Genomic DNA, 14,028 nt, shown 5'->3' on the forward strand with positions numbered 1-14,028 from the left:
GTTGTTGCCCCAGCATACAAAGGCACGGCACTCCGCCACGCCTTGGCTTGCACTTGGTACAGGTCCGCCATGCTTTACTCAAATTGCTGCATGAGTAGGCAGTGATTAGACTATAAAGACATTGGACTTGTATTTGTACTTTGATAAATGGGAAGTTGTTTGAGGCTAACGAGTAGTCCCTGGGATGCTTGGTTTGCAGGTAAGACCAATTAGGACAATGCCCCATATGGTATGAACCTAATTGTAATATACCTACTCAAAGATCACCACTGGTTGTCAGTGCCGCCCACTATTCAGATCATATCTGATGGTAACAAACGAGTTCTGTAGATATCTGGGCCTTCCTATCCTATGTACTTAGGTTCTCAGCTTCTTGAGGTCTGGAAAATTTTTCACGAGCTATAAGGCTTAATATAGCTATCATGTGGTCAAGCACAGTGAACTAAGACAGAGAGATAAACTATCTTTCAACATAAATCGCTTTGTTCCTTCTCAACTTGAGCGTTCCATGACAACACTTTGTTGCATCTCAGTGTAAAAATTAAAATGGGCGGGGCCAATAATTAGAGTGGGTGTGGTTATGACAATTTCCGTCGTGTGTTACAACAATCTTGGGGACACCCCTGTACAGTTACTTACACATGCATACGTTTAGTGACTCATTATAGGACCTACCAACCTACTTTGCTAGTGTTTGATTGTATAATAGAATTTAAAAATAAAATTAATTTTAAGAAAGTAACTACAGTCAACTCTCGACATACCAACATGCTCAAGACCGGCAATTTGATGTCATTATGTGACGAGGTCACTACATCAAATCTGCATGGGTGTGACCCTCAGTAACGCACGTGGTTTCATCTTTGTGTGGGCATAGCCAGATTCATCTTCACAACATGCACTGTGCTATGCTAATATAATGTATAAACCTATTACTTGCCCCAGTCGTATAAGCAGATGAAACACAACTGCAGCAGCAGCTGTTGCTTCATGTGTGCAGCATGTGCAAAAGATGTGTATACGAGAGGCTAGGCTGAGTGACCCGGATGTCTGTAAATTAAAGGAAATTTCTCTATACTCTTGTATGTCAGTGTCTTTAAATTGAGTGTCAGTATATCAAGAGGTGACGTACCATGTTTTGTATGCATGCGCTTTGGTCCCACGTAATCTACGTCGTTCTATCTCGATGTCGTTATAACGAGAGTCGACTGTAATAGTAAATAATCAAATAAATAATTCTAACTTTAGTACTTTCTGTTAATTAATAAATAGATACATAACAACAAATAACAAACAAAGTATTACGAATTATTATTACTATTGGTTTATCGCTGTTTACATGTACGTACACCGAGTTTGATAGTAATGGTTTGTCCCTGCTTTAGACTATAGTCCTTGCTCGGTTGACTAGCCAACTTTTTTTCTTCTTCCTTCAATTTATCAGACGTATGGACCCATCTACAACACACCAAACCAACTACCACAAAACGTACAATCAGCTGCAGCGAAGTTGCTACTTGAAATGATCCTGTAGAGATACGTTCATGTCGAATGCATCTCCGCGGTCACCAAATCCCATTCCAATAAACGCGTGTTTTCCTGATATGTCGACGATTTTGAGAACAAAGTAGCGACTGCTATCGAGGACACACTCGATTGCCGTGCCCGGGAAAGTATCTACCGGACACTGAGCGAATAGTTCACCTAAAATGTCATCAAATATTCTAGTACACACGAGTGTTTGTACCGTATTTCTGTGAATACTGCCCCATGCTCAAATAGTGCCCTGCGGTGAGACTATAAGAAACAATACTGCCCCATGCTCGATTAGTGCCCCACTGGGTTAGTATTCAAACCCAGTCATATGCATGCGTGTCTGTTAATGTGTACGGTTGTGATGAAATGAACACCAAGGTAGAACCGCTGAGTGACGATGAAGAACAAATGCAACAGACCAGGAATACGACTCAAGTGATAAGATTAGGTAGTTTGTTTGTGTAGTGTGATGGTATATGCAAACAAACAATGCAACAGTCTGTGCTTGTGTTTGGCACTATTTTCGGAAATATACGTAATTCATGAAACAAACATGCCAAACAAAAACAACGAGCACACTTTTTAGTAAAGGTCAATCTGTGGACCATAGAAGTCAAACAGTTTACTGTGATCATAAAATGTTCGTAGATAATTTTGTAATTTTTTTTTTGCTACGAATTTACTAACTTAAATTGCTTACTAACTTTTGTAGTTGAAATATCCATCAACAGTTGGTTTGCATTGATTTTAGTCATTCCATGGCTCCTTTCTTTCTGGGGCAACTTGTCACGTTTCACCAACGAGAAAGTCGAAATGAAAGACAATTTACAGATTCTAGCCAGGCATACTAAGGAGTGGCATGCCGCCATGCTTTACTTCTCAAAATGAGATACCCGTTACGTCACGGGCACAAACATTCCAGGTGGAATTAGTGGCTGTGCTCCCACTACAGCAAGGACAGGAAACACAAGCTTGCACTGCTCGCAGTTCACTTTGACCTTTTACACTTACAGAAAGTGCTAATTATGGCCTCAATATGTGTGCTATTAATTTACTGTGCTGGGAGGCAGTATTATTTCCCTGTTGTGTGCTGATCTTGTTACAAAGCGTGATGACTAACCGAGAAGCATCATAGTTGAATGAGGATGCTGCGGCATTTCTATATAAACATACTTGTCCCTTACAAATATTGACATGCAAACAGTTAATTCTCTTTCCGCAAAGATCATCTTAAAAACAGCCAAGTTATTCAAACTAGGTCTATTAATAAGCAGACGAAGTCACAAAAAACTCACCAGGGCTATGTTTTCAACAAACCATAATCACGTCAAAACCACATCCCTTACAAAGACGACACCCTTTTAGAAAACCTGCCCTACCGCCATGCTTTGCTGAAAACTTGGCTAGAACCCTGCAATGTAGCTATCCGACGATGTAGCATTGAGGGCTTCGTTTGGATGCAAGTTTGTAACGTTAACCACAATATTGATGCTGACGCTGATGTTGACGCAGACGCGGACGCTGGAATAGAAATGGACCCTATTCCAGCGTCGGCATCAGCTTCAACATCAAAGGACAGCGCCTGCATCAAGGCGGCGTCTTTGATGTTGACGCTCAGCTGAGTGTCAGCGTCAATATAGTGAATCAGCCTTTAGTCATTAGAAGGCAGCAGTTGTGTGTCAGTAAACTCAAGCCAGTCTCTCCCCGCCCCGCCGTTCCCAGGATTGTCACTCTGGAGCGGGGAGAAACTGGTACCGGACCGCCTTCTTCTGGTGCAATTAACTTTGAAGACGTCATACGTCTAGCAGACTGGGAGCCGTTTGTGGTCATCAGTTGTGTCATAATATCGTGATTTGTTAGTAAGTGGTGTCCTCTCAACAAGTGAATTCTTCTACAGTATACGTAGGCCTATGCCTTGAAAGCCTGTTGCTACGCCGTACAGTGTCTAGTCTACTGCAAAACAACAGGTTTTCTAATGAACGGAGCATCAAAACATTCCACGAATGCTGATGGCGCATTGTGATAGTTCAAACGAGCAGCCTGCAGCTCTCTCTCTACTCTAATAACATTGTTCAGTCGCTTTCTGCCAATCTCCTGGTGATTGTGAAGTGCTTGTGTGCCATGTCAAAACAACTATGGAAGACGAAGGGGGTGTAATGTGCCCAAGGCAGTTGGTACATAATGTGTAATAATGGAAAGCACTTTAGTGACGTCAGTAGGCAGTCCTGTACCAGTCTCCAGGGTTCTCGCTAGAGATTCTTGGGAACGTGGTGGGATAGGTAGGTCCACGACGCATGCAGTCTGCTCTTTACAGTCGGACATGCACACTGGAGCCGATCTCATGTGACAGTGAGGTAGACTTCGCATTGAAGCTATTGCGCGTAACATACGATCAAGTGCCTGGCAAGGAATCAACTTCGATTGCCACTAATTAAGCCCTTCTTAGTGATGTTCATAGGTTGCGCATGCGTAATACAAAACTACAGAAAGTCTCTCATTAGGCGTTGATTGATGTGGACCACTGTTGTTGCTTCGAAAAAAGCCATGGCTAGTCTAAAGTAGATTCTAGGTGCTACTTCCCGGACAAGAGCCTGAAGAGGTGATTTCCAGGTCACTGGAAGCAAATCCACTGTTCCTGGAAGAACGGCTACTGTGCTGAGGCATTCCCGTTGTAAAATAAGACATCTCATTCATTCATTCATTCATTCATTCATTCATTCGGGACTAGAATCAGAGGCAATGTATCTGGGACTGAAATCAATACTTGTGCGTACGTTTGGAGAGAGGCTGTCATCCCGCGTTATTTTGTAAGAGCCTGGATTTGTGGCTATTGTCACCATTAGTATTGTGTTTCAGTAGTATGGAATTGTCACACATTTCTTAGCCATAAGACTTTGGACTCCTATCTACCATTTCTGAGCGTGATGCACTCCTACTGGAACGTGGAGCTGCGCCATGCCGCCACGCTGTAGCGAGAACCCTGAGTCTCTCTCCGGCGAGAATTGACAATCCGGGGAATGTCGAAGGCGGGGAGAGACTGCCTCGAGTCTAGTGTGTCATGCGCAGAAGTGAACTCTAATCTGACTCTGTTGTTGAGGCATGGCCTTCATCACAACCATTCTCTCTTGAAACTCGCTGTAGTTTTACTATGCCACCTTTTATTGGAAGCAATTAGTCATTTATCATGCTTTTACGTAGAAAAATACTGTGGAAAAAATTTCCCAAGACAGATCGAACAAAATGATTATAAGCCGCCGACCTGAAAAACAAAATTTGAGTGTGGCCTAATAAAATTGAGTGACTAACCAGTTACAAAGACAACTATTGAGATCAATTCAGGGTATTAATATTAATTAATTTAGACTGAAAGCTAAAGTCTATTCACGAATTAGATGGACTCGTGCCTGAGGGTTGGACCTTAGCTAAACAGATTACCAAGAAAGCCAGATGTTATGTTTGTACAAGAAGCTATCCTAGACTGATTGCATTCTTGGCGTGTGTTGTCACAGGAAACACAAACCAATAAATACTGTATCAAAACAACTCTGAGAGCAGGAAGAGAGGTGCAACGCGCAAACCTTTGGTATAACATAGAATTCCATTCTGTTGAGACCCATGCAGGAAATCAATAAATGCTTGCTTGTACACAAGTTTCTAATTGTTTGCGTCATTAGTATTTTGTTACACACTGTAATTTGATAGAGTTATCTCACTGGGGGTTGTCTCTAGATTGATCTGATTAAACTTGTCTCCACCCCTAACTCATTACAATTCCGGAAGTTGCTTATGCTGGTCTTTTGTTCATAGCAAGAAATAAATAATTATTGTAATTGAATTAAGCTCTTCAAGAGCTGTCCATCGATATCAATTAGACCTCGGAAACCCATACTATAGTCTGCTACGCGCTGAATTCCTCAGTCCATCTAATGCGTGAACGGACTTTAGTTCACAGGTTTTAGGATGTGGTAGGATGAGTGACCCAATATCAATGCGATAATGTTAGTGAGTCAGTATTAAACACTAAAATTTTAGTGAAACACTAGAGTCATGCCCCAGTTCCTGTGACCTGGAACTAAATTACATTCCGCACTCACCGTTTGTTTTGTCTTCAAGTTTCAAGAAGCACTCCTTGCCCTTAGCGGTAATCCTCAGACGACCCGTCCAGTCTGGACTAGCAAGATTCCAGTCAGACGCTCTGAATAGCAACACACACGTTAGAGTTTCCTGATAACAGACGGACTCGTGCTGAGTAGTTTGTTAGACTTCTTCTACATCTTACCTGTAGCCTCTTGTGCTCGTTCGAGGTGGTATACGGTACACGAAAACCTCCGACTTTACACAGATGACCGACTCATAGTCTGCCATTTTGTCACGTGACGTAATGGTCACGTGCTACTGCAAATTGCAAGACAAGGTACAGTCACGAGACTAGGCTGCAGCGGTCTGGCCATGGCTGCCTCATTTTGGAAACGTCGACATTAATTAACTAGTTAATTATCTATAGTGAGATACTTTCCTCATGGTGGACCTATTAACTGATTATTATTAATTAATTAAACAAAATATATTAATTTTAGAAATGCCTTCTATGGTCTTAGTTTTTTAGTCCTAGTAGCAACTATTCAATGCCTACAAAAGTAAATTCATACAGTTCGATTTTGTCAATGCAAAGTTATAGGGCATCTAATGATTTTGATGTCTTGTACTAAATTTTAGTCAGAATATGCTGTTTTGGTAATCTAGATAATTCATTCTGTTTAGCTGCTTGTAGCGTGCGTTAATTAAATAAATTACGCCTCGCTAGGCCGCTTTATTTCCATCAGTCCTAACCTAGGATTTACTAGCAGGGATTTTGCTTTTGTGCTTAGCCTCGGTATTCCAGACCGCTTTCTGCACGTGATGGGAGGAGAGAGTGGGAGGAGAGAAGAGCGCTGCAAGCAGTCTAGAATGCCAAGGCTATTTTGTGTTACTAAATTTTTATTAATATTATATTTTTTATTAATTAACTGTAAATAGCAACATACAACCGAACTAAGCCAACTAAGAAATTCGGACGCTCTGGCAATCCCCTAGCACATCCTATCATCTAGTATAGGTTGTGTCTAATTCTCAATGTGTATATCAGTATGCACTGCACACGATGACTAGACTCCGCCTACTTAGAGTGTTTTCGCAGAAACGCTAGAAGCACTCTCTAGACCATGTTTTGCTTTAGATGATGAAATGTACTGTGGTCTGTACTATTGCATTCCGAAGCCAAAAAATGTTAACTGGCTTAACAATTTTCTTTAATTAATTAAATATTTAAGAAATAAGCATGAAGCATTTGCCTAATGAAAGAAAACAGGCAAACACAGAAAAATAGTCAACCTCGCGAGTGTTCGCGGACACCGAGACAACCAAATTACAATTACTATAATGTAAATTACTAATGCAAATAGGTTGTATCGTTTTAGAGATCACGTGTGTTGAGTGATTATTAGGGAAATTAGACGTGTTCGCACAAGAGTAGACTCTGCAGAGTTTGCTCAACGTGAGTCGAGGCTCGCAGATCTTTGCCAAGACACTCAAGTTTCAGGTATAATCTAGAGCTGTAGACTCGTTTGTGTTTGTGCTCTAGTATCGGACTCTACGAGCTGCTGAGTATGACCCAAAACCGCAAGAGTTTTACCAGTTGAAACGTTGAAGAGTAGTTAGTGTCTATGTATGTGTCGTGAACGTTTTGCTGGAACTGCTAGAGGCGTCTATTCAACGCAGGAGCGTAGATATGGTGTAGTAACGTTAGCCACACTCATTCTGCAAAATACGGTTCGTGCATAGTTACTTCTAAAAATTTCTAAAGTTTGGATGTATGTTTGGACACTAAATGTTGTATGTATAACACAGGTACGTAGAATTTCGCTTAACATAGTATGATACTGTGAGAAATGATCATCTAATGCTCTCTAATAGTTAAGACTGACGTATCATTAGACTAATATTTCTATCTCGAGCTATACAAACGCATAGATTATGAACTAACTTTCGCTATTCTAGGACTCAATCAAAGCTTCAACAGTAAGACTCGTCAATTCAAGGGTGTGGCTGCATACTTTGAAATGTAAATTGAGCGCTTCCCACCTTAGCAAATTGCAAGACGTAGCCACACCCAGTTTCTAATAGGCAGACGTTGTCAATTCAAGGGCGTGGGTGCTGGGCTATGTAAACTAGGCGGTCCCCACATTGTTGCAAGTTGCCACACCCAGTTTTAAAGCGATGTCTCATCAAGCCAAAAGTTACTTTAGTACAATAAATATTCCCTTTGAAATCTACGAGTCTATTTGCAGGCAACACGCCATGGCATTTTGCTACAAATTTTAGTTCCTAGACATGTGATCTAGACTTTGTGTAGGACGTAGATTCGTAGCAGCGCAACTTCTGGTAGCCGTTTTAGGTGAGAATGTGCGATATTGTACGGCAGGAGTGAGTTTATCGCTAGGGTGGCAAATTTGGCTACAGAGTCTGAGTGGCAGTTTAACTCAAACTTGGAGTCTATTTCTTTTCTACAAAAAGTTATCTAAATAAAGAGATAGTATAGTCTATATATAGATGGCTATTACTCGCAGTGAATTCGTCGCTTTACTCGCCAACGTTGCCAGACAATTAATACGGAACAGCACGAGTGGCAAGTGTAACAATCACGCGAGTATAGCTAAGGTACCACTCTTTCCGGCAGATGAAGAGAGCGTTTGAGAATCTTGATGTTTCTGGAGTGACTAGTGTCTGAAATGGGTGCAAGCTGTTTACAAAAATCTAGCATCAAAACTCATTTGACGCCTACTTAAACGTCCGCATACTTACATACTTACACGCGCGCGGACACGGACACACGGACACAGACGCACGGACACGGAAACACTAACGCGGACACACGGACAAGGACACACGGACACGGACACACGGACACCGACAAATGGACACGGACACACTAACGCGGACACACTAACGCGGACACACGGACACGTACCCACGGACACGGACAAACTGACACACACAGACGAAGACGGACACACGGACACAGACGCACGGACACAGACGCACGGACACAGACACACGGACACGGACAAGGACACACGGACACGGACAAACTGACACACGCATGCATGCTCGCACGAACGCACCCACACCCACACCCACACCCACCCACACATACACACACACTCACACACACACACACACACACACACACACACACACACACACACACACACACACACACACACACACACACACACACACACACACACACACGGACACAGACGCACGGACAAGGACACAAGGGCACGGACACACGGACACGGACACACGGACACGGACACACGGACACGGACACACGGACAAGGACACACGGACACGGACACACGGACACACGGACACGAACATGGACACCGACACACTAACGCGAACACACGGACGCGGACACACGGACACCGACACACGGACACAGACACACGGACACGGACACACGGACACACGGACACTGACACATAAATACGGACACGGACAAGGACACACCGACATGGACAAACTGACACACGCACGCAAGCACGTACGCACACACACACGCACACACACACACACACACACACACACACACACACACACACACACACACACACACACACACACACGGAGACGGACACACGGATACACGGACACAGACCCACGGACAAGGACACAAAAACACGGACACACGGCCACGGACACACGGACAAACGGACACGGACACACTAACGCGGACACACGCCACGGACACACGGACACCGAAACACGGACACAAGGACACAAGGACACAAGAACACTCGGACATGGACACACTAACACGGATATACTAATGCGGACACACGCCACGGACACACGGACACCGAAACGCGGACACGGACACGGACACGGACACACGGACACATAGACACGAACATACGAACACGAACACACGAACACAGACACTTACACACGTTCACGGACACACAGACACGGTAACTGACTTACTGACACGGACGCACGGACACACGGACACACGGACACGAACACAGACACACGGACACAGACACGGACACACATACACAAAACAAAAGGACACGGACACAGGGACACGGTCACAGGGACACGGTCACACGTACACGGACACACGGACACGGACACATGAACACGAACAGACGGACACGGACACAGTGACGCGTGGTTGTGGGAGATATAACTCAGAATTGCCGTCAAACATTCTAAGCGAGCGTTCTGCGTTCTGCGACCTTTGAGATAACTGAATTCAGCCAATTGCAGTCATTCGAAACCTAGAGTTGTTGCTGAGAAGGCAGGATCGAAGGCAAGAAATTAGGTGTCCGACGATTGGGGCCTTTTAATTAACACGGGCGTTTGACTGACTGTAACTCATACAGATCTTGACTGACATGCAAGGTAACAACACGATTTGTAAGTAAAGAGTTGTTGATTAGCGATATATAAGTAACTAGGCTGAAGGATGCGTGTGTGCAATCTAAACGCTACTGTCCGGTAAAGGATGCTTTTGTCCAATGAACGGGGTCTGCAAGGCTCCGCACAGTTTTCAATCTTACTCTAAGCAGAAAAGAGGTACAATGCTCTTTTTTGGTGTGCTCAATTACAACTTGGATACCTACATTTGTATATGATGTGGTATGGACTTCGTTCAAAAACGGCTAACTGAGAACTCGCGTCCGGAAAATGATGGTGTCCAAGAAATGGGGCCGCGCTCTAGCAAGATTCCAGTCAAACCCTTTGAATAGCAACACAGATGTGCCTTGCCATTTGAGCTGGTGTTCGCGAACTAGCAAAAATATTTTGTTGTCTGGTGCTAATAAGTCCTAGAAAGCTCGCGTAAAGACTTCACATGATGTTGTTAGAATTCTGCGGTTTGTCACCATCAATTGTCTTTAATCAGCAGGTCTAAAATTTTATGTCTACCAAACTGTTGACTAGGGTGGTAGAAAAACAGTGTTAGTCTAAATTTAAAAAAACCGGTTGCTGTATTAGTGATCTAGAGAGAGATAAAGTAATCTTTCTCATAAAATAAGAACAGACATACCCAAAATTTGGTTAACGCTTATAAGTTGGTACTGTATGCTGTTAATGGTTTCTGGCATTGACCTGTATCAAACGTACACATAGTCCTAGTAAAACATTTTCTACCTACATTCTGATCGTACAGTCCGTCAGCCAACGTCCCGCAAGACCTCGCTTTTATTTCCTAGGGCGCCGGTCCGCACTCCCGCATATAGCTCCACGTGCTCCGCCACGACAAAATACGCATTTTATTGCAATACATAAGATTAAGACTCTTTGGCGGTCTCGGAATACATGTGTTACATAGTATGACATACGGGCTCGTTGTTTGAACACCTGCGAAGTCAACAGCGCGATTTGAGACCTTGTTTGGGGATAGGAAAGTTGCATGGTGAACGCCATGCTAAGCCAGAAGTGGCAGCTCAACTACGCACTGCAACAACGTTGACTCGACACACCACTAGACGCCTTTCTCACTAGAAGCTTGTCTACCGTGCTATCATCGTACGGTGTTGTCAGAAAACTAGATTATTCGAGACGGCCGTGTGCTCATATCTGCGAATGCCACTTGTTGTAATCACCTTGCATTACCGCTGATGCTAATGCCAGAATCGGCATTGACTGTAAATGTAAGGCTACTGTACACTGTACAACTTGTCAAACTACTTGCTAGCGTATTCTACCGTTTCGCTTCTGACTAATTAAATGTTGATCTGTCTTGAAAAGAATTGTCTGCATGATGTAATACACAACGCATGTCTGTATCACAGCAACAAAGTAGACTACTGAACATGTCTAGTACAGTATATATTGACTGTGCAACAATTAGTCAACTAATCAATTAATTTAATAACTATCTATTAATAATAAACTTTAGTTAACATGTCTCTATTTAATATTATTAGAAAATTAATCTCATTTGCATATACTTGTAGTACACTTACTCACTATTCCTCTAGTAAGAGTCTCTCTGATGAATTTTTGGTCGTGTGGTAGTGATATTTTGATAACAGTTAATACTATGAGTGATTATTGTTCATATTTGTGACACAAGCAAGACTTTGGGTTGATTTGATTTCAAGAGCAGACACTACCCACTGTTTCAACTCTTCTTTCAATTTTCTGGATCTCTGCAGTGGTGCCACATCTAGCACAAGACTGGCAATCTCTTCCAGAATGAACACTTTCTCCACTTTTTCTCTTCCCCATATTACATGCATATGCAGAGTAGGTATTAAAATGCATGAACAAACAGTTCAGCCTCTACACCTCTTCAACATCAATCTCCTTGGCTAGTTATGACTCCTTATATTATCAAAACACTTACACCTATCAGCAAACTCGAAAATCAATTTGATAGAGTTACAGAAGAACAGAACAAGAGAACAATAAGAACTCAATATTAAAAAGAAGTAAAGGAATACCATAACTCGTTGAAAACAGCACTCAGCGTAAAGAAATCTCAACAGAGTAGCGATATCCCACCTTACAGGACTGCTGAGTCACAGAACCGTGGTTTCTACTTGGCGATTCTTACTCCCATTACTGCACAGTGCGTCAAGTTTGGGGTCAGAAACCTCCCGTGTATGTAGATGCACACCAGATTTTAGAATGCAGTAAAACGCGATCACATGCCCTCTTTACAATTTACTAGGTTTTTGGTGAAAAAACGCCAAGAGACGGCAGTGTGCTAAAAAACTAGCGAGACGACACCACGTGATTAGTCGCAAATACGCCAGTCTATCGTCAGTTTTATTGGATAAGACTTAGCCAATATGTTGTCCTTTACGTGCACATCTTCTACACACAGTGATCTTCGTCTTAATGTCCTTCTTTTCAGTAGATTTCCAAACGCAACCACGCCTAGAAAAGCGAAAGCTCCCGGATATAAAAATTTATTTTTAGCCTCGCCCCCGCAAAACCAAGCCTGGCTGACGGACGGCATATGTCCTAGCAGGCCAACAAGCATCAACGCTAATAGCACTTCCATTGATTGCATTCAATTTGCATTGTAAGATGTGGATCCTCTCGAGTATTCTAACTCTGCATAGGGTTTAGAGTAAAGGGGCTATCGAACTAGACTCGTAGCCAGTCCTCCTCCGCGCTAGGTTGCTTACACCACGTGCGTTAGCTGTCACGTGTGTATAGGTCCATGTGGTTTCACACGTGTGGTTGGCCTCAGCACGGAGGAGGACTGGGACCATACTTCGTCATGTGACATGCTTTGAGTCTAATTAAGTTATTTAGCTCAGCCCGCTGGTCTCAGCTAAGATTTCTAATAGGTTGCTAAGGCTCTGCTAAACGACACAGAAGGTGGTAGATTAGCAAGAGCCTAATAACTTGCCTACAACCGGTCAGTCGCCTGGCCTCACAAATCAACGCCATCGTGCACATGCACGATCCTCTTCGTAAAACTGCGCCGGCTAGCAGCGTCTAGAGTAGGATAACGCAGCCCATGGACATATTTCGTACATTTGACTACCTTCACAAATCTAAAGCAGATCTAAATCTAAATACAAATTCAGATTGTCATACACCCAGATGTGTGTCTCTTTCGTGAGCTGCTGTACATCCTGGTAATCATTCGCCAAGTTCTTTAGTTAGACGTCGCTAAACCTGTTGATATGATTGTGAGACACCAAGATGGTTGAGGTCTGTAATTGCTTGTTTTCCTGTACCGCGAGCAAACAAGCATGTAGGCTGTTAGGAGTGCAATCCCACTGCTTTGGCGATCTCAGAACTTCAGTGCCACAGTGCCGGTGATGAGAGCCTGCAGGCGTGTGCTGTCAGCATCCTCGTTGGCTTTCCCTTTGACCAGCGCTTGCAAGATGCCAAAACAAATGAGGGCTTTGACGACGCATCGTGTCTTCGATGTCTTTCACGGAGAAACGGCGTAAATCTTGCCACGAAACAGGCCCTCGACCAAGAGAACAGCAGTCGGACTCCCGCAAACGTTCGATCTATCTCGGACGACAGAGTCGTTTCTACTAAATGCCAATTGATTGGCGTCTCCGCATAATCTCTTGAGACATGCTGCTTCGCTGGAGTTGAACAAGTTCCACTTGCTTGATTCGAATCTTGTCGATTTCTCCTTGTGACATCTACAGGTCAAACATGCAGGCACTCTGCACGTGCACACCTCTTGTACGCAGTGCGTATTTTACTTGCATAAGGCGAGGGGTGATTCCGCAAGTCTGAAACGTCAGTAGAATGTGCTATAACTCCAACAGAGACTGGTGCGAAGGCAATACCAACGTAGACGTATGTTCTGGTGGCATGGTCCATCCTGTGGCGAGCTTCCGGGAAAGCTTGTCTCACAATACGAGCCACCTCGACGTGACTGATATTAGCTTAAAATTGGTCCAACAAAATCTGCTGGACGTAACTAACAGGGACGCCTGAACGCGGTGCTCTGGC

General features: G+C 43.5%; 1 protein-coding gene across 1 annotated transcript in view; it reads right to left on the reverse strand.

Annotated features, from left to right (window-relative positions):
- Nucleotides 1–5,912, reverse strand: part of LOC134182187 (adaptin ear-binding coat-associated protein 2-like) — a 9,298-nt gene extending 3,386 nt beyond the window's left edge. The window contains exons 1-4 of the mRNA XM_062649556.1: nt 5,816–5,912; nt 5,631–5,731; nt 1,518–1,704; nt 1,350–1,458 (exon numbers count right to left, since the gene is read on the reverse strand). Coding sequence (XP_062505540.1) covers nt 1,350–1,458; nt 1,518–1,704; nt 5,631–5,731; nt 5,816–5,901 — 483 coding nt within the window. The 5' untranslated portion in view covers nt 5,902–5,912. The remainder of the gene's footprint in view (nt 1–1,349; nt 1,459–1,517; nt 1,705–5,630; nt 5,732–5,815) is intronic.
- Between the last annotated feature and the right edge of the window lie 8,116 nt (nt 5,913–14,028).

The sequence above is a fragment of the Corticium candelabrum genome, chromosome 7 (assembly GCF_963422355.1).
Source record: "Corticium candelabrum chromosome 7, ooCorCand1.1, whole genome shotgun sequence".
NCBI classification, from domain to species: domain Eukaryota; kingdom Metazoa; phylum Porifera; class Homoscleromorpha; order Homosclerophorida; family Plakinidae; genus Corticium; species Corticium candelabrum.